Here is a 26,211-nt window from a genome sequence, read left to right on the forward strand (position 1 = left end):
AATAGAACTAAGAAAAATGAAAAGAATGTTCATTTAAATTAAGTGAGCTTAAATTAATGACTTAAATAGAAGATTAGACACTGTGGAAGGAAAGATTAATGAACTAGAGAAAGATTAGAAAATACTGCCTGAATGCAGCCCAAAAAGAAAATATGAGTTTAAGGACAGAAACTCTTAGATTAAAATAAAAATGTCATAAATATATGCTGTTTGCAAGAGGTATACTTAAAACATGAAAGTTAGTGAATGGAAATTCCATCATAGGCAATACTAAAAAGAAATCTGATATTAATTTCAGACAATATATAGACTTCAAGGTAAAGGCACAAATAGGGAGAAAACTTCATCATATAGTGTTCAAAGGAATAATTCACCAGAATGATACAATGTCTCTATGTTGAAAAATTCAGGAAAATCTATTAAACCAGGAGAATTAATAGAGTTTGGCAAAGTTGCTGAATTTAAAAATTAATATATAAAAATCAATAGCCTTTCTGTATATGATACCAAAAAACAACTGAAAATGAAATTACTAAAATATTATTTAAAATAGCAATAAACACTAAAAGATACCTAAGAATAAATCTAGCAAAAGATCTATAAGATGTTTAAGAAGAGGAAAAGCATAAAACTTTATTGAATAATATAAAAAACACCTGTATAACTAAAGAGTTACTGTGTTTATGAATGGGAAGACTCAAAATTCTAAGATATCACTTCTTGCCAAATTAGTTAAAAATTTCCCAAAGGGATTTTCGTAAACATTGACAAACTAATTTTAAAAGTATATATGAAAACAAGTCTAAAGATAGCCAAGATACTTCTGACTTAGAATGAGAAGTGGAACTTGCCCCACTAGATTCTTACTATAAAATGGTATTTGTATAAACAATATGATATTGACATATGGATTAAAAAAAGACAAGAGTCTAGAATCAGTCCCATATATACAGGGGAATTTGGTATATGACAGGGGTGGCATTACAAATCAACTGGGAAAGAACAAACAGATTGTATGCAGGCAACTGATTCTCATTTGGAAGAAGATTAAGATCAGATCCCATTCTCAGCTCATGCTTCTGGGTGGATAAAAGATCTAAATGTGAACATCAAGACTTTAATAATTTTAGAAAAAAAATGTTATGATATTGGCATAAAAAAGAATTCTTAGAAAAGACAAAAGTAGAACCATGATGACAAAATTCATAAACTTTTCATAAATTCATAAAATTTTAATAGGTATTTTTAATTATAAAGTGAAAAAAAAAGCCCCACAGACTAAAAAAAGATATTGTAACAAATAGAGTCAACAAAGAATTAGTATTTGGTTGTATAGAGAACACCTACAAATCAACCGGAAAATCAAGTAGAAAACTGAACAAAGGATACAAATAGACAATTCTTAGCAGAGGAAAAAAACAAAGACCAATAAATATATTTAACTAGTAATTGTAGAAATGCAAGTTTGATAACAAAGATTTATCATTTCACTGGCAAAACTTAAAGGTTAGATAACCCCATGAATGACCCAGAATTTAAGGAAATGAGAATCTTATACATTACTGTTGGGAGTATATGTTTGAGACAACTTCTTGGAAGAGAAATATAGGGGCACCTGGGTGGCTCAGTCCTTAAGCGTCTGCCTTTGACTCAGGTCATGATCCCAGAGTCCTGGGATGGAGGCCCTCATCAGGGTCCCTGCTCGGTGGGAAGCCTGCTTCTCCCTCTCCCACTCCCCCTGCTTGTGTTCCCTCTCTCACTATGTCTCTATCAAATAAATAAATAAAATTCTTTAAAAAAAAGAAATATACTGGGGCGCTTGGGTGGCTCAGTCATTAAGTGTCTGCCTTTGGCTCAGGTCATGATCCCAGGGTCCTGGGATTGAGCCCCGCATCGGGCTCCCTGCTCCGCCGAAAACCTGCTTCTCCCTCTCCCACTCCCCCTGCTTGTGTTCCCTCTCTCTCTGTGTCTCCCTCTGTCAAATAAATAAAATCTTAAAAAAAAAAGAAATAGGGACACCTGGGTGGCTCAGTTGGTTAAGCGACTGCCTTCGGCTCAGGTCATGATCCTGGAGTCCCGGGATCGAGTCCCGCATCGGGCTCCCTGCTCGGTGGGGAGTCTGCTTTCCCTCTGACCCTCCTCCCGCTCATGCTCTCTGTCTCTCATTCTCTCTCTCTCAAATAAATAAATAAAATCTAAAAAAATAAAAAATAAAAAAAATAAAAAAAAAGAAATATAGTAATATCTACTAAGATTTAAGATTTTGATATGCTAGACTCAGCACATGTACTTTTAGAAATATATCCTACAGAAATTCTCACACATCTGTATTAGAAAATGTGTGCAGGGATTTTCATTGCAGAATTGGTTTTGGCAACACTGAAATGGAAAAGGCTAATATCTGTGGAATGAGTAGGATAAATAATGGATGAATGAATAGATAAACTGGTCTATAAATATATAAAATGATTGAATGAAGCCTACTTATATCCAGATATATCTCAAAAAGTGAAAAAGCAAGTTGCAAAAGAATATATAGTATGATGCTATTTATATAAAACATAGAAATAATATTGGATACATGTATGTAGTAAAAGAGCTACGTAGCAATTTCAGGATAATAGATACCTCTGAAGAGGGAACAAGGGGAAAGGATGTTGGAAGGAGGCTTTGAGTGTGTCTGTACCATTCTGTTTCCTTAGAGAGATACCTAAAACAAACAAGGCAAAATGTTACCATCTGTTAAATTGTGTGAAGTAGGAGGGTTATGGTGAGGTGTGTTTTCTGGATTTCTTTATATGTTTGAAATATTTCATGGTTAATTTTTTAGAGAAAAAATGAAAAGTAGTATCACTTGTGACAAGTAGAATCTATAGATGAATTATTAAGTATATTAACTGTCAAAATTTTAAAGTTTGTGTGTGACCACTTAAAATTATCTCATGTACTCTTTGGGAAACAGTAACGAAAGGTGATGAAAATTAGCAAGTGCAGCTAATTATTTACCCAGACTGCAGGCACCCTCATCCCCCAGAGGGTCTTGAATACAGCATGTCACCATCTTTTTCTTGTCCCTTTTGCTCCCACTCACTACTGAAGGACTTCCCATTATCCAAGGTCTCCCACAAGCACAGTCTCCTTAAGTAATCATGTCCAAACCAACTGGAGTGGGTATGATCAGGTGTGCATAATGATGCTCTGAATCATCAAGACCAGGTTAAATCATGCTCATTATCTTCTGTTGGGGAAGGTGGACGAATATATTGTATACTTTTCAGACAGATTTCCATCATAAAACAGTCAAAATAAAAAGGGATATGACTCATCTAGTGGGAAAAAATGATTTATATGAAAGACATTTCTCAATAATGTCCGATAAAAGAAATGTAACTATAAACAACCCATTGTTTAAAATACTTAAATTACAATGAATTTTTAATGTATTTTGGACCTGTTTTTTTCAAATTTTTCAGTAATTGATAGTAACTTCGTGTTTCTCACATAATTCTGCATTTTGTGTAGCTCTGAGAAGCAGTATGAGCAAGACTGCCTACATTTGAATCCTTGCCTACCAGGTACCAACTATATGACCTTGGGCAGGTTACTTAACCTCTTTGTGCCTATATCATTTCATCTGTAAAACAAGAATGATAATATCCCCTTGCTCTTACCATCAGTAAAAAAAAAAACAAAAAAACTGCCCGGTGCCTAAGTGGTTTATACATGTTAGCTTTTATTTTAACACCATAATTATTGGTTTTGATGCTTCACTTGTTTTATAAACCATATTTCTTTCTGCTAAATTAAAAGTTTTAGGCAGTGAATTAGCCTTTGAAAGTCAGAATCCTTGTTATTTCAAGTTTTGCTTAGTAGATATTTGAGGAGATAATTTTTTTCTACTTATAACACAATTTGTCTACTATTTCCTAGCACTACCAATGGAGGTATTTATGTTTGACAACAATGATCTGGGGACACTGTGAATAAACTTGATTATTGTAAATCTCTATGCTCTTATCCAAGTGCATTTGAGTTGATCACATCTTTATCTGACTAAACTCTTTGCTGAGTCATTCTTTTTTAGATGGAATGTTATTTTTAGTAATGGATCATGATTCTCCCCCCTTATCTCTTATTGTGTCTTCCTGGCACACAATAAGGGCAAATGTGAAGAGCTCTTCTGATGCATTATTCAGAAAATCAGATGCTGAAGTTGGTTTATATCAAATTCAATTGAAATTAAGTAAGAAAGATACAGTGTCTGTGTAGGCAAGATTTTCTGCAAGGGAAAGAACTTCCCATTTTTATCTCTTTCTATCATTTTAATGTTGAAAGCACCTGATTTTTAGTCAGTCTAAAAGACATTCATCTCCTAGCTTAATTTTTAATTCCTTTAACTCTCAATGATCCTTTATGTCATTTTTGAGGTAACTATAATTTGAGATTCAAAATCATGAATCTATTGTTCTTTTTCCTTTTGTTATTTTAGATGATTTAAATGGTATTTGTTTATGATTTGTGGTGAAACATAGAAGAGAGTGAGGAATGCAGGAAGGCCAAAGGAAGGAGTTGGGCAAAGATAGGGTCTCAGGAGAAGTTTAGGGCTTTAAGAGTGAATTATGGGCACCTGGGTGGCTCAGTGGGTTAAGTGTCTGCCTTCGGCTCAGGTCATGATCTCAGGGTCCTGATATTGAGCCCCACATATCGGGCTCCCTGTTCAGCAGGGAGTCTGCTTCTCCCTCTCCTTCTGCCCCTCTCCCCTGCTCCTGCTCTCTCTCGCTCCTGCTCTCTCTCTCTCTGAAATAAATAAATTAAATATTTTTTTTAAAAAGAGTGAATTGCACTAGAGGATTTCTCCCTTCCCATAGGCAAGGGGTTAGGCTGTTACCCTCACATCAATCAGTTAATGGCTAGAGGCCACCAGTACCCTGCGGAGGCTAAATATCCTTATGGAAGACTTTGTCTTAATTGCTAGACCTCCTCAATTCCAATAATCTTTGTGTCTATTTCTCATCAGTCATTTACCAGCCACATGCAGAGCTATTTCATCAATATAATTTCAAACTCAAAAATAATTGTCTGATCAAAGCCACCTTCCTGCCACTTCTCCTTCTCTTTCTCCTATCAAACTTGCCTTCACCTTCACAATGACCTCAGTTCCCTTCCCCCACTCCGTTTTCACCCCTCTGTCCACTCTCCTCAGTATCACTTACTCACACAGCCAGCCTGGACCACATGGCCAAACATGACCCTCAAGCCCTCACTCTTTATTTAGGACACACCAGCCCCTCTTATTGTTTCATACCCATGGTTCATTTGTGTAGATTGTTTCCTCCAAATGGAATGCCAGTTTCGTCTTCTTGGCCTGACAAACTCCTATCTACCTTTCAAGAACTCTCTAAAGTGTCCGTTCATCTGTGAAGATTTCTTTATTTCCCTTAGTGAGAGTAGGGTGCTTAAGTGGGCATTTGCTGTTTGGCGGCTTCCCATCATCCATTTTACTTTTCTCACCATCCCAATTTCCTTTTGAGGAATTAAGTGTTCCCCAGTGAATACATTCTTATGGGAATGTAATGAGAAGCCTTGTCTTCCCTAATTAGACCCATCAGAATCATCATGGAGTCTGGAGCAAAGAGGGGAAGATCCTAAAAGGATTGGATTTCAATCCATCCCTGTAGCAGCATCTGTCTCTGCTTCCGGAGAGCTTTGATTCCTGACTGACCCCATTGATTTTTTGAGCTTTCAACAGCCTCCCAGTTTCCAGAGAGCTTTGATTCCTGACCGACCCCATTGATTTAATGAGCTTTCAACAGCCTCCCAGTAAGTTCCTTTTGCTTAAGTCAATCAGATTACATTTCTATTGCTTACAAGAAGACTCCTGTACTCCCACAGTGCCTTATTACAGAGTACCTACCACATGGCATTGTAATTTTTGGTAAATATGTCTGTCTCCACTGCGAGGCTGAGACAGCGTCTCCATCATCTTTGGAAACACAACATCTAGCCTTGTGTCTAACACATGGTAAGTATTCAATTCATACCAATTAAATGGACAAGTAAATATATGAATGACAGAGAATAAGTTGTTTCCAGCTCTTTTCTTTTTCATTAATATCTGCAGCAAGCAAGTGGGCCCTTTTTGTTCCAAAGCTTTGCTTCTATTCATTATCAACAAGAGGATTCTTCATGAATTCCACAACAAGTGACAGGGATTAAGGAATAGACTTGATAGAGAAATTTATAGTAGGAGGGTCAGGAGAGAAGGCACAGAATCCCAGTTCTCCCATCATCTCACAGAGAGGTGAGCTGGGTCCCGGGATTGCTGGACACATGGAAGGTCTACCTACTAAACTGCCTACCTAGAGTATAATCATGAGAAAGTGACCTTGTCAGAGGTGGGCTACTTGGGTACCCAGCTCCCTAGGAAAGTCAGATGTCCAGCACCTGGAGACATTGGGGGACCGTGAGAAATTATAGTCCTTCCTGTTCTGTTTTGTTTTTTTTTAAGATTTTATTTATTTGACACACAGAGAAGAGAGCAAGCACAAGCAGGGGGAGTGGCAGGCAGGGGAGAAGCAGGCTCCCTGCTGAGCAAGGAGCCCGATGTGGGGCTCGATCCCAGGATCTTGGGATCGTTACCTGAGCCGAAGGCAGCCGCTTAACCAACTGAGCCACCCAGGGGCTCCAGGCCTTCCTGTTTTTAAAAAGGTAGCCACTGATCTCATGGGAAGCTGAGTTGGGTGCATCCCTTCCCGCAGGGAGAAGGAGGGGCTTGTTTTCCATGAGATCCAGAGTTGCCATCTGTATTACTTTGCTAAGGATATTATAATAAAATACCACAGGCAAGGTGGCTTAATCGGTAGAAATTTATTTTCTCACAGTTATGGAAGCTGGAGGTCCATGATCAAAGTGTCAGCAAATTTGGTTTCATTCTGAGGCTTCTGTCCTTGGCTTATGGATGGCCACCTTCTCAGTGTGTCCTTACATGGCCTTTTCTTAGTGCCTGCATGCCCCTGATGTCTCTCTGCCTTCTTATAAGGACACTAGTCATGTTGGATTAGGACCCCACCCTAATGGCCTCATTTTAACTTAATCACCTTTCTAAAGACCTTCTCTCCAAATAAAGTTACATTCTGAGATACTGGGGGATAGGACTTCAGCATATGAATTTAGGGGGGACACAATTCAGCCTGAAACAGCATCCAAGATAGTCATGAAATAATAATTAAGACTGCAGAAGTAATAACATGTCAAGAACTCTCTATAAATTATGTCTCTGACAAATACTGAAATACAAATTCATCTAGTTGAAGCTCACTTCCCATATCTGCTGCTGTATGAAATAGTGCTCTGGTGTACCTACTCTGCCCTCTTTTACTCCTGAGGCTCATCCCCACCACTTCTCAAGTCAGCTTTGAGCCCTTATCAGGACAGAACAACAGGCATCCACTAGTTGGCTGTTCAGAGGATTCCAGATTCAGGAAGGTCCTTTACATCAGGCTCAGAATAGTCTCCTCAAGTCATTTCCTGACTGTGCTTTCCCCCAATTTGGAAATTGTTAAACGTAAAAAGGAAATTAAAGTGTTGTCAAGGTAACTTTATCTGATCGTTGAGCCCTCTGATAGTAAAGAAAACTTGTATTTCAATACATTTGGGAAGCCAAAAAAAGAATTACAAATTACAAATAAAAGCCATGGGTAGAAATCTGTAGTGGCAAATCATTTCTCATATGTATATGCATGCACAGGCAACCTTTCAAAATGTATTCTTGCTCTTTGAAAGCATGGTAATAGGAGCAATTGCTATTCCAAACACAGATTAGTAGGTTAATCCCATTATTTTTCCTCTTTAATCATGACTATAGATAGCATATAACTCAAAGCAGAAATTAGATGCTAAAAGTGTCTGGTGTTACTGAATTGATTGGATAACTTGAAGCATTCAAAATAATTGCAAATTAACTTTTAAGTTAAAAACATTTTTTTAATTTAAAAAAGAAATTGAACAACTCTGATGGTTTGTCAGGAAGAAGAAAAACAGGAACCACTTAAAGATTTTTGTGGTCTTGTTAATGAGGCATCAAATCTCAAAATGCCTCTTTTAAAATGGTTTCAGGCATGGCTCACCTAATCAGAGGTTTCACTGAGTGTCATAATGGACTTCAAGAGGCATTGTGCTGTGATGTGGAAGAGTATTGGGGTGGGGGCATGCACGTGCACCCTGGGGATAGAGTGGGGGCTGTAAAGCTGACTGTCCCTCCAAATAGCTTTCCACATCTGTAAACTGATGACAGTGGTTTGAAAATTGTGATGTGTTATATAAATGTTTGAGAAATATCATTATTGTAGCAGGCAAAATTCTATTTCTTTACATTCTTTAAATCCTATCAAATTAATTCTGAGTCCCCATCCCAAAAGGCAAGTTGTTATTGGTACTCTCTCTGTGTGTTTTCCCAAGGTCTTAGAAAGGCTGTCAGGGAGGAGGAAGGAGACTTGGGCAGGGCAAAATTTTCAGGGAGATTCTCTCCTCCAGTCCTAGATGCACACTATTTTTCTAGATGCCCATTGCTCACATCCTCATGTTCTCTTGGAATCTTATAGTTCTAAGGTGTATGGGCCATGATCAGACAAGGGAGTCTGAGAGATGAGATCTTGGTGTCTAAGATCCTTTCTTTAGGGTACACCAAACAGCCCCTTTCCCTGGAGGCCTTGCTTCCTGCTTTGTATTTGCAGAAACTTGCATCTCTTTCCCAGACTGGGAGCATCTCTCTCCCTCCTACCATCAGAAGCATCTTTCTATCTCCTCCACCCTCCACAGACGCTTTCACAGAAGACAGGAAGAGGATAGTTTTTGCAGGTAGCTTCCACCTTCTGACTAAAAGCAAGGTGATCTTCTTGAAAGGCAGAAGTTAAAAAATAAGGAGTGTAAAGGAGGAAACATTTTCCTTCTATCCTTCTAGGTTCTTTTGGCTGGTTTATTAATTAAATTGACATAAGACATATCAATAGGAGGAAAACAAATTTAATTTCATATGCATGGGCAATTGAGGTTTATAAGCCATCCTGAGCTAAGAAGGAGGTAAGGGTCTGGGGCTTCAAAGAGAAGGAAGACAATTCACAGGAAGATGGGAAGAGCAAATGTTTGGTAAACAAATGATTGTCATACCATGCAGAGACAATAGGGCAGAGAGGAAGTTGAATAAACATGCCCTGCCAACCTCCCCTCACCTTACCATACCTAGCCCATACTCTTCATAGTTATGTCTGGTGATAACTCTCTTCCTGGACCAGGCTCTCTATCTAAACTCTTAGAGGCAATTAAGGGGGCAGTAAAAAGCTCTTCCTGAGTCTTTTTTGGCCTTAATTAGCTTCAGCTCAAAATAATCCACATGCCAAAGTGGCACATTTTGGGGAGGCTCATCTGAACCCCTTCATGAGCAAAACCCAAACTAATAAGGCAGCACATTATTTAAAAAATGTAAAACATAAAAATAATGTTATTTTTCCTTGTTTGTCCATATATAGTAAGACAGCAAGCAAAGAAAAATTTCACAGATGAAGGAGACCAGCTGTTTAAGATGGGCATCAAGATTCTCCAGCAGTCTAAAAGCCAAAAACAAAAAGCAGAGTAAGTCTTTGTCCAGTTACCTAAGCCAACTTAAATTCCTGGCTGAGAAAAAAGAACAATCCAAAATCTAGTTTGTCATTAAAAGCTTATTGGGATAACAAATAAGTTTATTTCCCCATAAGCTTTTGTTTTTAAGAGGATCAATTGATGTTTAAAGAATCCTAAAATTATCAGCCTAAACAAACAGAATTGTATGTGAAATTGTAGTCCCTGCACTTTAAGTGAAATGCAGAATTAAGGCACTAATCTGAGTATTCAGGCAAAAATATTCTGTTTTGAGTTTATTAGGTATTTCAAATGAAATAAAAGATGTTATTTGCATTACAGTGGTTGTTTTAGAATGCTTTATTCTGCCTAACTCAGCATTTCTAGAGCACTTTATGGTTTTCAAAGCACTTGCATGTATGTGATTCCATTTTATCCCCAGAACAGCCTTATGAGTTAAGAAGAGCTTCATTTCCCCCCTTTAAACAATTGGGAACAGAGATTCAAGGATGTTAAAGTGAGGTGAGATGAGCTGGGAAGTAACCAAGCTGTGGCCACATGGTCTCACTCCATGTTCATCATTTCTCTTTTCACTTGTCTACTTTGTCTAAAGGGGAGGCAGAAATATCTTGTCCCCCCAGTAGAGGGACACAACATGAGGTCACCCCTCAAGTCTCCATTAAAACCTCGTTGAGGTCAAATCCTAATTCTACCATCCATTGGCTGTGTTATCCCTGGGCAAGTTACTTAACCTGCTTGTGTTCTGGATAGTACAGTTAGGCTCTTAGAACAATGCCCAACACATAGTAAGCAGAAGATAAGCATTTGTTATCTTTATCTCTAGTCCTCTAAATGGTAAGCAGAAGGTATGGGAGAGAAGAAAACAAGTGTGTCTTGAAGCAATATTAAAAAGAACAGACTCTGTATCTCCAACAAAGAGACGTCTTTTGTTTGCACACAGATTAGGCATAGCAACTCTGGGGGAAGCATCCCAGTGCTGTGGTAACCATTCCTAGACAGGGCAGCAGCAGATTCCCTGAATTCTTTCTTAAAGCTCAAAGCTTCCCAGAAGAGCATACAAGTATAGAGAATAAAGGGGCATTCAACTCTGAAGAACTTCCATTTATTAAGCTCCTTCTTTGTGCTACTTATTTTTCTGGGCATTTTTGTGTGGAATAGCATTCATTGCTCACAGTGGATATTGTGACTCATAAATTGTTATCCCCAAATTACAGAGGAGGAAATGGAAGTTCAAAAATATTCTATAATTCTTCCAAAGTGACAAGAAGAAGGAAGTAAAGGAGTCGGTCATCTCTCTAGGGGAAGTTAAATTAGAAGCTCCTTATAAGAGCAGAGGAAACCATCCCCTGCAAAACCTGGGTCTCATGCTGAGCATCTCTGGGGGCTGTCATGATGCGGATGGGGTTAAATCAGACCCCCAAAATATAATCCAGCCTGATAGGGAAGTCTGCTCACTCAGAAGCTCACTGAGTGGATGAGTAAGAATAGAGAATTCTCAACCCAGCCCAGCTAGATGAAAGAACAATGGAATTCTGGAAAGGGGCTGGTCCCTGAGGTTTCAAATTAGCTCTATCAATAGCAGGTGAATGCAAGATGAGGGGCTCACTGGGTATGCCCTGTTAAATTCAAGGAAACCCTAGATTCAGTCCAATGGGACAAAATCACTCTTGGAAGCTCCCAAGTAACTATCCACTTAACCTGGATGGGTACTTTCCTCTTTGGCTTAAAGAATGGGGAGAAAACCCAGCCCTGAAAGCAGATTATCCAGCAGTGAAGGAGCCTTCATGACACCTAGGTGTCATTCAATCTCAGGCTATTCTTGCCCAGCCTATCCTTTCCCAAGAGTGCCAGAAAAACAGCTTTAAAAAAAAAAAAAAGATTTTATTTTTAAGTAATCTCTACACCCAACATGGGGCTTGAACTCACAACCCCGAGATCAAGAGTCACATGCTCCACCAACTGAGTCAGCCAGGTGCCCCAAGAGCAGCTTATTTTTGCAGCAGCATAGGTACATGAGAGGATGCATAAAGCTGAGTCCCCTGACCCTTCCAAGTTAATAGAGAACTGAAACCAAATCTGCTCATAACAAGAGATTTCAGGAATTTGTGGGAAAGCTGAATGAAATTCCTCCAAATATCAGGATGGTCTGCTCTTCTCTTAAGCCAGTCACATCCAGTCTAGCCATCGCAAAGATTCTGGCCAGGGGAAAGAAAAATGAACACCCTACTGACCACAGAGGAATCATTTCTCTCCCATTCAATGGGAGAGAATCCCATCTCAATCCTCTGTCCTCCTTGCTCCACCACTTCTTGTACAAGACAGAGGTGCTACTAGTCCTTTTGGCTCACCCACATCGACATCTTGACCCAATTCATGCATTCATCCATCCATTCATTCATTCACTCATTCAGCTATAAATTGTTTAACAAGTCAGTGCTGTTAGAAGTACAGATGTTAAGCAAGCATGTGTCAGGGAGACACAGACTTGTCTACAGGAGTCAAGAAGCCTCAGAGACAACCAGGGTTAGCTGTCATTAAGAATTACTCCCCATCAGCAAAGAAGATTTGGAGATAAGCTGCTGCCCTACACCAAGTTTCTGATGAGTCCTAGAGATTCCAATAGTCTCCTCCTTCCCCAGCACCCACCTTAGCATCCAGTACCAGGTCCTTTAGAAGTTATCCAGATATCTAAGTGAACTTTCTTTTGGGGATCTGCTAATGTTGCCCAGTTTCTCCTACTTTTTCCCTCTTGGGGGTTATAACACAGATCTTAATCCTACCTAATTTACCACAACTTTCTTCAGCCCTGGGTCCTGCTTCTAGTATTCCTTATATCACCTTGGACTTTCTTGACAGGGGACCGAGGTATCCACCCCTCCCTTAGAATTAAAAACACCTAGACAGATTGGTTTTGTGACCTTTTGTTGCCCCCTGGGATCAGTGAATGGATATACTGCTGGATCCTGCAGCCCATCTCGGATTTCTCTGCCCTGGTCCATGTGGGTGTCCTTCTAATCCCAGCAGGCTATGTGGTTGCAGCAGCAAATCATGTGGCAGAATGACTTCAGGGAGTCTGTGTCCGGTTGTCAAGCCTATCTCTGAATGCCAGACATTTGCATTCATTGACCTTTAGACCTTCTGTCTTATTTGCCTTCTGGTCCCTAGAATATTAGCTTGCTCTGACCATGGTTAATTTCTTGCTTGACCACCTGGCTTCTTTTGTCCCGCTGGAGTCTATTCCCTGTGTTGCCATCCAGGACCCTAAAGCCTACATGGTAATAACATTCAGTCCGAGCCCATTCTATTCTGCTCCAGCCACCAAGAGCAAATTATTTTAGCATCAGCATAGATAGGTGGTACATAAAGCTGAGTCTCCTGATCCTTCTGAGTAGCAATGGTAGATTTGTGTATTTGTTCTTGTATTTGAGTCAAGGTCACCAGTAAAGGTTAATGCTTTCTGTTACGCTACCAAAAAGGAAGTTATAAAAAGTAAAAATAAATCCCAAAAGTACTCTCTGTCTGACACAGGTTTTGACCTTGCAAGACTCTCCATCACTACTTGTTACACAGATCAGGTCCAGGTGATTTCTGAGCGGGACTCAGAAAATGCAATGTAAGGCAATCCTATGGCATCTATATTTATAATCACTAAATTTTCACACCGTTTACCCACTAATTACAGGAGAACAATTACCATGCTATAAAACTTTAGAATTTACACAGTAGTCCTAATAATAATAATAATAGCTAAATTTATTGAGTGCTTGCTATGTACCAGGTACTATGCCAAGCACTTCACATGGATTATCTCATTGAATCTTCCCAGCAACCCTATGAAGTAAGTGCTATTGTTATCCCCACTCCATAGATGAAAGAGGCACAAAGAAGTTAAATAACTTGCCTGAAGCTCTCAAAAACTCTCAGATTTTGAACCAGGCAGTCAAGACTTTAGAGCCCTAAGGGTTTGGGTTTTATTTGGTTATTGGTTTTCCACACAGTCTGACTTTGCATGCTGAGGAATATGTTCTGTTTTAGACAATTATTTCAGAATACAAAGGGACCGTTGTTTTCATGATAGTAGCTTTCTAGATGTGACATTCCAGTTTTGATTATTTTTGATTATATTGTTATATATTTCAGAGTTCATTTTGTAAAACAAATACTCATATAATGTGGGTGGCCATGGGAGAGTTCACTATTTTAGGACAAGTGACTCAATTTTTCACTTGGTGAATAAGCTTGAAGCATGATGTATCCTATATATTTCTCCTTTTCAGCAGCTTCACTATTGTCAGATATATCTGAAATTATAATCTTAGATAATGTAGGGCTGGAAAAAACCCTACTGATCTATAGATGTGATGGACTTCAGCTAACCTGTCATTAGTAGCAATGACAACTTGCTCTACTTGTTAGAGAGAAGTAGTGTGAAGGAGGGAGCAGAAAAACATTTTTGATAATCAAACCTCTACCTTCATATTTTTGAAACAGAGCCTACGTGTTCTTTGCCAAAGCAGCTGACATGGGAAACTTGAAAGCTATGGAGAAAATGGCTGATGCTTTGCTATTTGGAAATTTTGGCATGCAAAACATAACAGCAGCTATCCAGTTATATGAGTCCCTGGCTAAAGAAGGATCATATAAAGCCCAAAATGTGAGTTTTGAAAGAAAAGTAAGCCTTACATAGTTATATCCTAAAATAACTATAGACAAATAACATGTGAAAGGAGCTTAGCAATAGTATTCCCACTCTGCCACGTGAACCCAGACCTAGGGAAGTTACAGTAACACTCTGAAATAGTGGTGTCAGGGAGGGGACACAAGCAAGAGCACTGGGCAAATTCTTCAAGTTATATGGGTGACTATCAGGAATGGAACAGAACTGCTCTCTAATTCAGCTTCCCATCTTATGTCCATGGGTGTGTTTAGAAATAATTTAAGAAGTCTAAACCCCTAAAATAATTAAATTTTACTTAAATATATTCACCTATACAAAAAACAAAACACAGAAGTAAGTCTATGACCTTGCATAATGTTTGCCTGGTTTTTACATTTCAAACATTTCAAACATTTTATAAACTAAATATATTTCCTTTTCTATTTTACTAAATGCATTTCATTTTATTCCAAGAATAACATAAGCATTTCATAGAAAATCTGGAAAACAGAAAAATAAATAGATAAATAAGTAAGTAAATAAATAAATAAAGCCCTTCACAAGCCAACCATTCTGACTCAACTATTGTTAGGACTGCTTTCTATTTTTGCTTAGCTTCTTCCTCATGCATCTCTCTTTTTACATCATCCTAATCACAATGCAAGTGCATATATCATTTGTTTCTGGCTACTTTCACTTAATGCTATAGCAAAAGCATGTTTTCATGTTGTTAGTCTTTTTAATAAAAACATTTATTTCTGATTACAAAAGAAGTTCATGCTCATTACAAAAAAATGTCTGAGAATTCAGAAAGTATGAAGAAGAAAGTAAAAGTTGTCTGAAACCTCTCCTCCCAAAGATCATTTTTGGTATCTCCGGGAGGAAAGCGTAGAAGCTAGACTTTGGAGTCAGAAAGATTTAAGTTCAAATCCATTCTGCCACTTGCTTGTTGGATACCTCCTTAACAAAATCCTATCCCCTTCCATATGAGAATCTTTTGGTACACTCTCTAGTTCTGTTTCCCTCATAATCTAATAGGAGTAAAACGTTAAGTGTGTTTCTAGGTAGCATTGCGTATGATTGAAATGACTCGTGATTGAAAACTTCCTTCGCATTGGAGCAAACTGTAATGAACAAAATACCTGATGGTGGTAGTGATTCTTATGAGAACCCTGAACACTATACGTGTGGAACCGTTACTTGGGGGGTTGGGGCTCCTGCACCCACCTAGTGTGGATCTCACCTCCTTGAGGCATCATCTGAGGGACCAAAGACAATGGCCACTGGAGGACTGTATGAACTGCACAAGAACTGCAGCAAGAACTCACACAGAAGGAAGACCTAACTCTGCCCTGAGAAACTGTAGTTCCTGTGCTGTATCCACCTGAATAGACTGATGGCACCTGGAGCCTAGGGAGCCTCGCGAATCTCTTTGTTTACTTAGTTGAAACAGAAGCTGGCCCGGAGGACCTCTGATGGGTGGGACAACCTCTCTAATTTTCATCTGTAGGGTTAGGTTTTATCATATATAAAACACTGGATACTGTGTCCATCTTGTTCACAGTTGTATCTAATATTTAGCACAGTGCCTGGGACAAGAAATATGCACTGAATGCTGAATCAATTAATGATGAATGATTAAATGGAATTATTGTGGGGATTAAAATAATGTGTAAAGGCACTTCATTCCATGCCTGGAGCTTTGTAGTCATTCATTATAAAGAAAGGATATAAATATTATTATTCTAGATTTTTTCCCATAACTATGTAGAATTTTTTTTACAAAAATAAGATCATACTTTAATTGCTATTTCCTAATCTCTTTACTCAATAATATATCACAAACATTTTGCCATGTAAATATGTACAGATCAACATCACCATTTTATTTTTTTTTTAAGACTTATTTATTATTTGAGAGAGGAGGGGAGGGGCAGCGAGGGAAGGAGAGGGAAAGAATCTCAAGTGGACTCCCCACCATGCAGGAGCCCGTCACAGGGCTTGATCTCATGACCCTGAGTTCATGATCTGAGCCAAAATCAAGAGTCAGATGCTCAACTGACTGAGCCACACAAGCACCCGTCAATATCACCATCTTAAATATCTGTATAATTTTAATTAAGTTGTTGAATACTATTTTTACCCCAGGGAATTTTTTGCAATTAAATACAAAATATTATATTTACAAAGGAGTAAAACAGATTTATAAATATTATATAACATATGAGAATTTTTAAACTTTCATTGTCCAAATACAGAGTTCCAAAACAGACTAAATATTACTATCATATCCAGCCCTATAAATGATATCTCCAAATTCCTTTCCAAACTAGTGAACATATACTTTATTTTTTAGTGGGAGTATTAATTAGTTAATTAAGTCAACAGTTGTTTTGTTGACACGATGTGCCAAACATAATCTGAGCTGATGGGTAGAAGAAGATTAATAGATCATAGTCCTTATGGGTCAATCTGAAATATAAACACATAATTGTGGCACAATTTAGGTAGACTACAGTTATAAATTGTGTTAGGCACAGAAAAGAGTCTAACTGGTTCTGCCTGGAGCAGGTGAGGAAGGCTTCTGGGAAAAAGTGACATTTGTACCTAGTCTAGAATATTGGATACAGGCAACATAAAAGATTTATTTGTCTGTATTTAAATAAAGTATTTGATACAAGGTCAAAACACTACTCCCAGAAAAGAAGTTCTAAATTAACATAAATGGTACATAAAACACATGGATTTCAGGGCCTAAGTCAGAGTATCACTCCCCATACTCGGATTAATGTGGTTCCATGGCATGGCCACGGACCGCCCTCTAATCCCAGTTAATTGACCATCAAATGCTTGTCATTTATTTTAAGGAGAAACAGGTAGGAGAAGGTAATTGGCTGAGTGCTAATCCAGTGCCAGGAAGAAAAACCCTAAATGCATGACCACTGGCCATGTATTATCACAGCCATCTTTGCAGAAATAAGCAGGTATTGTTGGGACAGTGTTCTTGAAAATGTACAATTATGGACTTTAGGGTAGCATGTCGTGGTAGCAGACGGGGGTTCTATAATCAGAAAGCTGGACAGTATGTGAATCCAGATTCTACAACCTAATGAGCTTCCGAACTTCTTCATTCTTTCAGTGTCACTTCTCTAAACCTGAGGTTTCCCAAACCTGCAAAGGGAACTGATGGTAAGGTCACACTACTTTATAAGGTTGCTACAAGAACTGAATAATATCTGCACAATCCCTTAGAGATATTAAAGAACATCAATGAATAATGTTGTGTAACGATTTTAGTCCTAATGGCTTTGTCTTTGGAGTCAGTCAGTCCTGGCTTTACATCTCAGCTTCACCACTGGTTCTCGTGGCCTGCCCTATCTGAGTCTCAATTTCCTCATTGTAAAATGGGGATATCTGTCTGATATATGTGTGTGTTTGGTCTTAGGAGGATAAGAAGATAAAATATGAGTGAGGACAAACTTATCACCTGGAAGGCTGACATTGACCTGATATGCAAAATTCAACCACACTGTTATTGAAATGCTACAATACTAGGTGGCAAAAAGTCTCTGTCCCAAGCACTTCCTATGTTCTCCCTGACATCCTGGACACCCTTATTCCTTACTCAGACTCCCCCTCTCCTCCTGACCTCCCCATGATCTAGTGACCAAAGTGTTAATCTGGATGAGCAGGGAGCCTACACGACCCTGGCCTGGTACTACATACAGCTGGATTGCTGGTTTATATTCTGAAATTTTGCTGTCACCCCTGTTATCCCTATAGAAAAATCTGTTTCCAATAGGAAGTCTGCTTATAGTTGATTTGTCTCCTTGTATAAGAACAACTAGTCAAAGAGATTCTATGCTACAAACAATGCTTAGTTCAATGACTGTGACTAGGATGGCCACATGCCATATTGATCACAGCTCTCTAACAGAGAACTAATAGGCTAACAGGCTGGGTGACCATCTTTCTTCTCAGGCTGTTTTTGCCACCCTGTTACAGGAATCCTGCCTGCACTCTTAAGAAATACTGCTCGGAATTGTTAAGGACAGCTCCATTGTGGCTAAAGAAGCTGGAAATGTATACTAAGAGTGGCAATGAAAAAGAATGAGAGGGATAGAGATAGAAAGAGAATGAAGAGAATGAAGACACCTATCTCTGGGGGGAAAAGGAGGAACAGAAATACTGAAATGTAATAAATGGAGAGCCTGGAATGCCAGAAGTCTAGTAAAGATCTGAGTTGACAAAAACGAAAAAGAGATGAACCCATATTATAAAGTGGCTTTGAGGGGTCAGGGGAAAATGCAATTTCACGCCATGTATAAAGGGCAGCTGGATAGAGGGAAAGAGGCATAATTATTTCTTTCATGTACCTTGAATGGTTCATCCCACAAAATTCCAAATCAAAGGAATTCTGATAAGGGCAACAAAAGCATTTAAGGTTATGAACAGAGTCCATTGTGTTGATTTTCAAAGAAACTATACCTTCCAGGGCACCTGGGTGGCTGAGTTGATTAAGTGTCTGCCTTCAGCTCAGGTCATGATCCTGGGGTCCAGGGATGAGCCCTGTGTCGGGCTCCATGCTGGGTGGGGAGCCTGCATCTCCCTCTCCCCCTGCTTGTGCTCTCTCACTCTCTCTCTCATAAATAAATAAATTATTTTTTAAAAAAAACCTTAATTTAATCGCGATAATCTCTAAATGGTGGTATTATTTGTAACTATTTTCTTTTTAAAAATACTTCACTGGGTTTTTTTCTCTAAATTTTCTATTCATGGATATGTATTACTTTGATATCAGAAAAATCATTTAACTCAGACACATGTGCTTCCTTATTTTACAGTTCAAAAGGTTTCCTGTGAATTATAAGAAAACCCATTCTAGGGCGCCTGGGTGGCTCAGTTGGTTAGGCGACTGCCTTCGGCTCAGGTCATGATCCTGGAGTCCCTGGATCGAGTCCCGCATCGGGCTCCCTGCTCGGCAGGGAGTCTGCTTCTCCCTCTGACCCTCCTCCCTCTCATGCTCTCTGTATCTCATTCTCTCTGTCTCAAATAAATAAATAAAATCTTTAAAAAAAAAAAAAAAAAAAGAAAACCCATTCTATTATGTAAAAATGACTTTAATTGATATGTTAAGGAGGATATGAGTGACTGCATGTTTTTCCATGCTTTGTAATTCTAGAATAATTCTATCTCAATGGCAAAGATTACTCATAGTTTTCATTTATTTTAGATGTGAATTTTAGAGGTGTTTTGTAGAAGGACTGTAGTTATTAGCACTAAAAAAAATCATTTTTAGTATTAACCTAATAATCACTTTGATAATTTTAGGATTACCTGTGTAGAGCATTTCATCTTGATGTTAATGCTATTTTTTATTAAGGGTACAGATAGAATCTGAGTTGTTCATTAAGGTTGATTCACACTTTTGTTTGGTATGCAATTTGAGCTATAAGTAATGATCTCAGATGCTTTCAAGCCTTGTGCAGTAATTAAAGGAAAAATGCTTAATCTTTTCTCTTTTAACAATGATTTCCTATATAAAAAGTAAAAGGAATATTTAACTTTTAAATTGTTATTATGGAACCTGAGTAATTTGCTTTGAAATACAAAAAAATATCCTCTAAGCTAAAATCTTTCCGTTCAAATCCCAGCTATTATAACAGTTTCTTACAAACCACAGCACAATTGTTGAGTTCAGAATCAAGTCTTATAAACATCTAATTCGCAGAGCTTGACCTTTAAAAACCACTGAAAGTGTCACTGATGTCATCAATATTACACAGCTTCTCTTTTGACTTAAGTATTTTTTTTTTCTGGATTAATCTTGAATCATTCTGTAATCCATCTCATTTCATCTAGCTGTTTCTCTGAAGAAAGATCAAATGCCTAAAGCTGCTTATTGTAAAGTTGTAAGGTGACAATGTGCAAGTGTAAAGGAATAGGACAACACTGACTATAATCAGCATATTCACTACATGAAAGCTCATAACGTCTTTTGTCTTCCTTTAGTGCTGGAAGGAAGGAAGGAAGGAGGGAGGGAGGGAGGGAGGGAAAAAGGAAGGAAGTTGAGCCCTCCAAAGAATTAATTCAAAATCACCCATTGTTATTTTTCAATGAAAGAGAGAGGGAACATGCCTTTGGGCTGGTTTTAAAGCTGCTAAAGTCATGGTTTCAGTCCTTACTTTCTAGAATGAGCTTTATACAGAGAAAGGCTCCCCTCCCCAGTCACAGGATGGAAATTTAACTCCCACACAATCCACAACTCACAAATTTCTTCGGCAGAATCAGGCCAAAAAGTGTGATAAGCTGTGCACAAAATCATACACTTTTGGTGAAAGTATCTTAAAATACAAGCTCAACTGAATAGAACAGTATATTCATTTTCTTATATAAAGGTCAGTATATTTGTTTGCTGTCAAACTTTCTACATAAATAAACCAGTTTCTAAGTTGAGCAGAATCAATAATTGCTAAGAGTTGCAAGAAAAATAAAAATCTAATATTGACTAAAGAGATCCTTAAAAGGAGCCAATTTAGCCATTTTAAATATAAACTACAAGGGGTAGAGGAGTACCAGGATTCCAGATGCCTTCCATTTGTAATAACCCTTTTTATAATAACCCTGTAATAGCCCTTATGGTCAACTTTCCATAAAAGGGAACCATTGAGACTAAAGAGGAATTGGTCAAAACATAGAAGATTTTTTTTTTTCAATTTATGGATTAAATAGATTACACAAATTATACTTATAAACCACATGTTAGAGTTATGTTTTTGGGAACTGAACTCTGCAGTCAGTTAGTTCCCTAATTTTAAAAATGATATAGTTCTTTGTCCTTGAAATTATACTTAAAAGTTTAAGAAATTATTCATTTTGTTTTGATTGAATTATCAGACTTTTTGTATCTTTATTTTAGGGAGACATTTAACAAAGCCTTGCAAGATGTTCTCATGAACTAGATGAAAAAATAGAAATGTGGGCTTTGATGATAGTAAATAAAGAGTAGACTAATGGGTTGATGCCAAGGTGAAAGCAAGTCTCTGGCAATCTGCCACAAGATTCTGCCTATGACCCTGTGCTCTTCAAATATTTCATCAACTCTTAAGCTGAATGGCTAAGACCAGATTGTCATTAATATAAAACATGGAAAAATATATTATCAGTAATATACATAAGAGTGTATAATGAACTTCTAAAAATGGTAACAGGAATTATGAGTAGAACTTTGAAAATATTAGGAACACCAAAACAGACTTTTACAATTATGTTCTGACAAAAAATTTAGTGTTGTGATTCTGTCGAGAAGAGGTGCAAGGAGAAAAAGTGAAAAAGTAATGTAAATGACCTAAATCATCATCTATAATATAGCAAATTTATAGATAATGTGTGAAATATAAAAATTAACAGCAAATAGTAACAATTTATCAAGAATCATAATGGTGGTAAGTTATCAGAAGAAAACAGCTAAGATCATTAAAAGTGGTTGTTTATCAAGAGAATAAAGAGTGGCCTGGAACGGAGCAGGGCATTGATGTTTATATTTTAAACCGTCAGAAGTATTAAAATTTTAATCTTTAATATGCATGTATTTTTAAATATATTAAAATTTAAATTTATTTATTAAATCATGCCCCAAGAAGGAATTGTGTTAAAACAAAAAACAGAAGTCCTCTCCAACTAAAAAGAAACCAGCATCCTTGGAAAATGTCAAATTCTGGATGTGGGACAAGAAATGTACAAGATGCTCTTGAAACATTTTATCATACAAGGTGTCATATTGATATGATACAAAGTATCATATCATACAATATGATAGCAAGAAAGCTGTCAGAAAATACTATGGTCATGACCAAAATACTGAGCTAACTCAAAATAGGCTCCTATTGACTAAAGATGGAAAAATTGAGCACTAAAATGAAAAATTACCACAATGGACTGAAATACCTCAAATATACCTAAATTCATTAATTCATAATGATTAATAACTAAGAGGAAATGGGATATCTCCAAACTCTTCTTTTGTCAAGCATTGTGGCAATTTTTTTCTTAAAAATGACCACAGGAGAGGCACCTGGGTGGCCTAGTCTGTTAAGTGTCTGACTCTTGGTTTCAGCTCAGCTTGTGATCTCAGGGTCCTGGGATCGAGCCCCACATGGGCTTGGGATTCTCTCTCCCCCTCCCTCTGCCCCTTACCCCCAAAATAAATAAATAAATAAATAAATAAATAAATAAATAAATAAATATTTTTTAAAAATGTCCACAGCACTATTTCTAGTCCCATATGCTATTTCAGCACCCTAACCAACATAATTAAAAAGTGGAGTCTATTTCCCCTCCACTACCTAGGGAGATTCTTGACTACTTCAAACAATAAAGTTTGGTGAAAGTAATGCTACACTTCCAAGGGAAAGTCATAAAAAGGATACAGCTCTGCCTAGCTCTTTCAGGATGCTTACTCTTAGAACTCAGCCACCATGCCGTGAGGAAACCTATATAACCAGAGAGGCCACATGTAGGTGTTCTGGCCATCAGCCTCGGCTGAGGTCTCAACCAATATCTAGCGTCAACTGCCGAACATGCATATGAACAGTCCTTCAGATGATTCTATCCCCCAACCTTTGAATCTTCCAACTAAGGCCCCCATACTGTGGATCAGAGACAGAACATGCCCACTCTACTTTGACCACATTCTTGACCCACAGAACACTTAGCATAATAAATGGTTGTTTTATGCCACCAGGTTTTGGGGTAATTTGTTACACAGCCATAGTAACTGGAACAAGGATACTTATATTCAGAATTAAAAGGATAGAATGCACTTCTCAGAAGCACATGAAGCAGAGTGCAGCAAGCATCTCTTTGGAATGGGTTCAAATTTCTTGGCCCAATCCAGTTCCATCACTGGGTACTGAGAGAACTTATAAATATGTCACTGTCAACTTGTCAGTAATTTTGAGTAACTAAAGAGGGCAGGAAAGGAGCCACAGGGCTTGGAGGATATAAAATTCTGCAAATCACGCATAGTGCTCGTGAATTTAATGGTAAGATTCCTCATCATACTTCCAAAATGTTTGTTTTTAAAAATCCCATAAAATGAAGCAGTACTATTTGTCAAGCAGCATGAGTTCACTAAGAACTATCTGTATTAAGCAAGCTCTATTTTATAGGGTTGCTAGACTAAGAAATCTGAAAAATGTGGTAGAGATGATAATCCCATATTTTATCCATTATAAGACACCATCGACAGTAAGTTATATATTTTTAAAATATAAGTTATATAATTATATAAATGTGAATTAAAGTTTAAAATAATGTTTTCTTATTAGATTTTTTGTTCTATTCTTATTAAAAGTGCTATTTTAGACATTTTAGACATAGATTTCTATCATGTCATTCTTTAATTACATACAAAAGTAAATATAAGTTAAATAAATTTAGGTGTTCCAAAATTCTTCTCATTCAGGGTCTAACTGCACATCATTCTCCATACCATTAAGAAAATCAGTAGTGCAACATTTCCTCAGGGAGTGTTCCTCGATTACCTCCAGGATTTTTTCCAAACTACTGACTCATTCTACAACGATTAATGCTGACACTTTCCAATTTGACTAAATTTATGCTTTTATTTTTTTCTTCGATCGAAACACACATAGCTGGAAGTTCAGTTCGAAGTTAGCGAGAAGTTCCTGGAAATGTTTGATGTTGAACACCTTAATCGTAATAGCTTCTCATTATTCATTAGTTTTTCATCTATTCTTGGGGATTTGGCAATTCCTCCTGTGTTTAGTGGGATAATTTGGCTTATGACAGCCATTCGTTTTGCACATAATTTAGTGATAAAATGTGATGCAGTTTCACTGACTTTGGGATATCTCCTCTTTTCTTTCTTTCTTTTTTTTAGAAACTTGTAACTACTTTGTTTCAACAGGGCTATGACAAATAAGGCATCCATGATGTAGATCAGATTCAGAGAACACAGAAGATGATGAGTATTACCTAAAATATATCACCTGAGGAAGGCAAAATAGGGAATCTTTGTAGGAGAGAACACCAGGTATCAAATGGCTGCCCTCAAATGTCTACAAGGCAGAAAGTGGTACAAGAAGGAGTGATTTGTTAAGCACCAAACTACCATACAGTTTAAACAACTAAGTATAAGGCAGCAACTTCTATACAGAGATTAATTTTGGTTTACTGTGTATCTACTAACTTAATGAAGTTCCCTCCCAGCAACAGAGATGTCCATTTGAATTGATTAGGATTCTCTGAATTTTAAGCACAGAAAATACAACCCATCTGGCTTAAGCAAAAGTGCGATTTTTTGGCTCATTTAACTGTGAAGTTGTAGCTGCCTCTAGATACTCTGGATCCAGAAGCCAGAATGAAGACATCAAGACATACTTTCTCTTTGTTTCGCTTTTTTCTGTGATGGTTTTGAGTGGCTTGACCCCATGGAGTCAAAAAACAGTCACAAATGAACCTAGATATCTTTAGCCCTTAAATCTGGAAGTCTCTGTAAAGGAAGCCAGTTTCTTTCCCACTGATATCCGCAAAAGTGTTGGGTTAGCTCCTAAGAACCACACCTAATCAATCACTGCATCCAGGAAGAGAATAATCTGATTGGTTGAGCCTGTGTCATGTGGCCCTCTAGATTCAGAAAGCGGTGAGGAGCCGCGTTGAACCGAATGAATTCGGAACAGAAGGAAAGTGATTTCAGAAAGAGAATCCAGGCAGACAAAACAACAGCAACAACAACAAAAACCACATACCCTGACTACATCTACATACAAGATTTATATGGAAGATCATCCCAAACAAAATTAAAAAGCAAAAAAATTAGTTATTTTCAAAAAATTATCACACAAAGAAGAAAGTTACTTTACTTTAAAAAGGAGAAATGATACTACATTCTTTGACTAGAAGCAGTGAAACTGAAAATTACTGACAAAAAATAGCTTAAAATTCAACTATAAAATTTCAACAATCTCCTAATTTTTAGCAAATAGCAAAGATAAAAGAGAAACTGAAATGACATATTAAGAACTCGATAACACTACATATAAAAGTTAAGGAATGTGGCTAAAGCCACATATAGAGGAAAATATACAGCTTTAAATGTTTTAATAAATAAGAGACTTAAAAACAGAAAGCTAAAAGAAAAACGAAATAGCAAAAGAAAATAAACCTAGAAAATGTAAGAGTATTTTAACAACTTTTTCAGATAATTGTAGATATTCTTCTTTGGTTCTATATCAAAGCTCAACAGTGATAACTTCTTAAAGGTTAATTGCAGTGTGGAATCTGAAATCATATAATGAACTTTTCATATTCTATTACATTAAAATCACTGGTCTATCTTGCATTTTGAATGGAAACTCTTTTTACCTAGACAGGATTTTATAACATCATGCATTGGTTATTTAGAAAATATCAGTTCACTAAGTTTTGCAAGTCTTCCAAACTTGACACATTGCATCATACAATATCAAAATTACATTTGTTAATACCACCATCATGAAAACTCTAAGTATTGGGGTGTCAAACATATAAGGTATACATGGTAGCAGATATAAACTTTCCAAAATTCTAATTTTTGCTTAAAAGCTTGAATTTATCATTGGCGACAATACTTTCAATAGTTTTTATTGGAGTGAGAGGCTTACTGTCCATTTTCAAGAAAATGTCTGCCAGTCTAAATGAACATAGCTGATCCATCGTTCCTTCAACTAAAGATGGTGTTCCATGAAAAAAGTGGCCATTTCAGCTTGCAACTCAAACAAGCATTTCCTTGAAACAACCAACATATTTCACCATTGGAAGTGCTTTATGCCTCTTCCTCTTAGTACTGCTTTTGCTGCATCTCATAAGTTTTGGTATGTTGCCTTTTAATTTTCATTTGCCTCAAGATATTTTCTAAA

At 37.4% G+C, this 26,211-nt stretch overlaps 1 protein-coding gene across 3 annotated transcripts in view; it reads left to right on the forward strand.

The window, feature by feature from the left end:
* Window positions 1-9,562: 9,562 nt before the first annotated feature.
* Window positions 9,563-26,211, forward strand: part of SEL1L2 (SEL1L2 adaptor subunit of ERAD E3 ligase) — a 62,769-nt gene continuing 46,120 nt past the window's right edge. For 2 of the 3 annotated variants that reach the window (XM_044918865.1, XM_021700719.2), the window contains exons 1-2: window positions 9,563-9,627; window positions 14,125-14,287. In XM_044918865.1, the coding sequence (XP_044774800.1) occupies window positions 9,578-9,627; window positions 14,125-14,287 (213 nt within the window). In that variant the 5' untranslated portion in view covers window positions 9,563-9,577. The remainder of the gene's footprint in view (window positions 9,628-14,124; window positions 14,288-26,211) is intronic. The other variant, XM_044918864.1, reaches the window with a different exon arrangement.

Source organism: Neomonachus schauinslandi, chromosome 10, assembly GCF_002201575.2.
Source record: "Neomonachus schauinslandi chromosome 10, ASM220157v2, whole genome shotgun sequence".
NCBI lineage: Eukaryota > Metazoa > Chordata > Mammalia > Carnivora > Phocidae > Neomonachus > Neomonachus schauinslandi.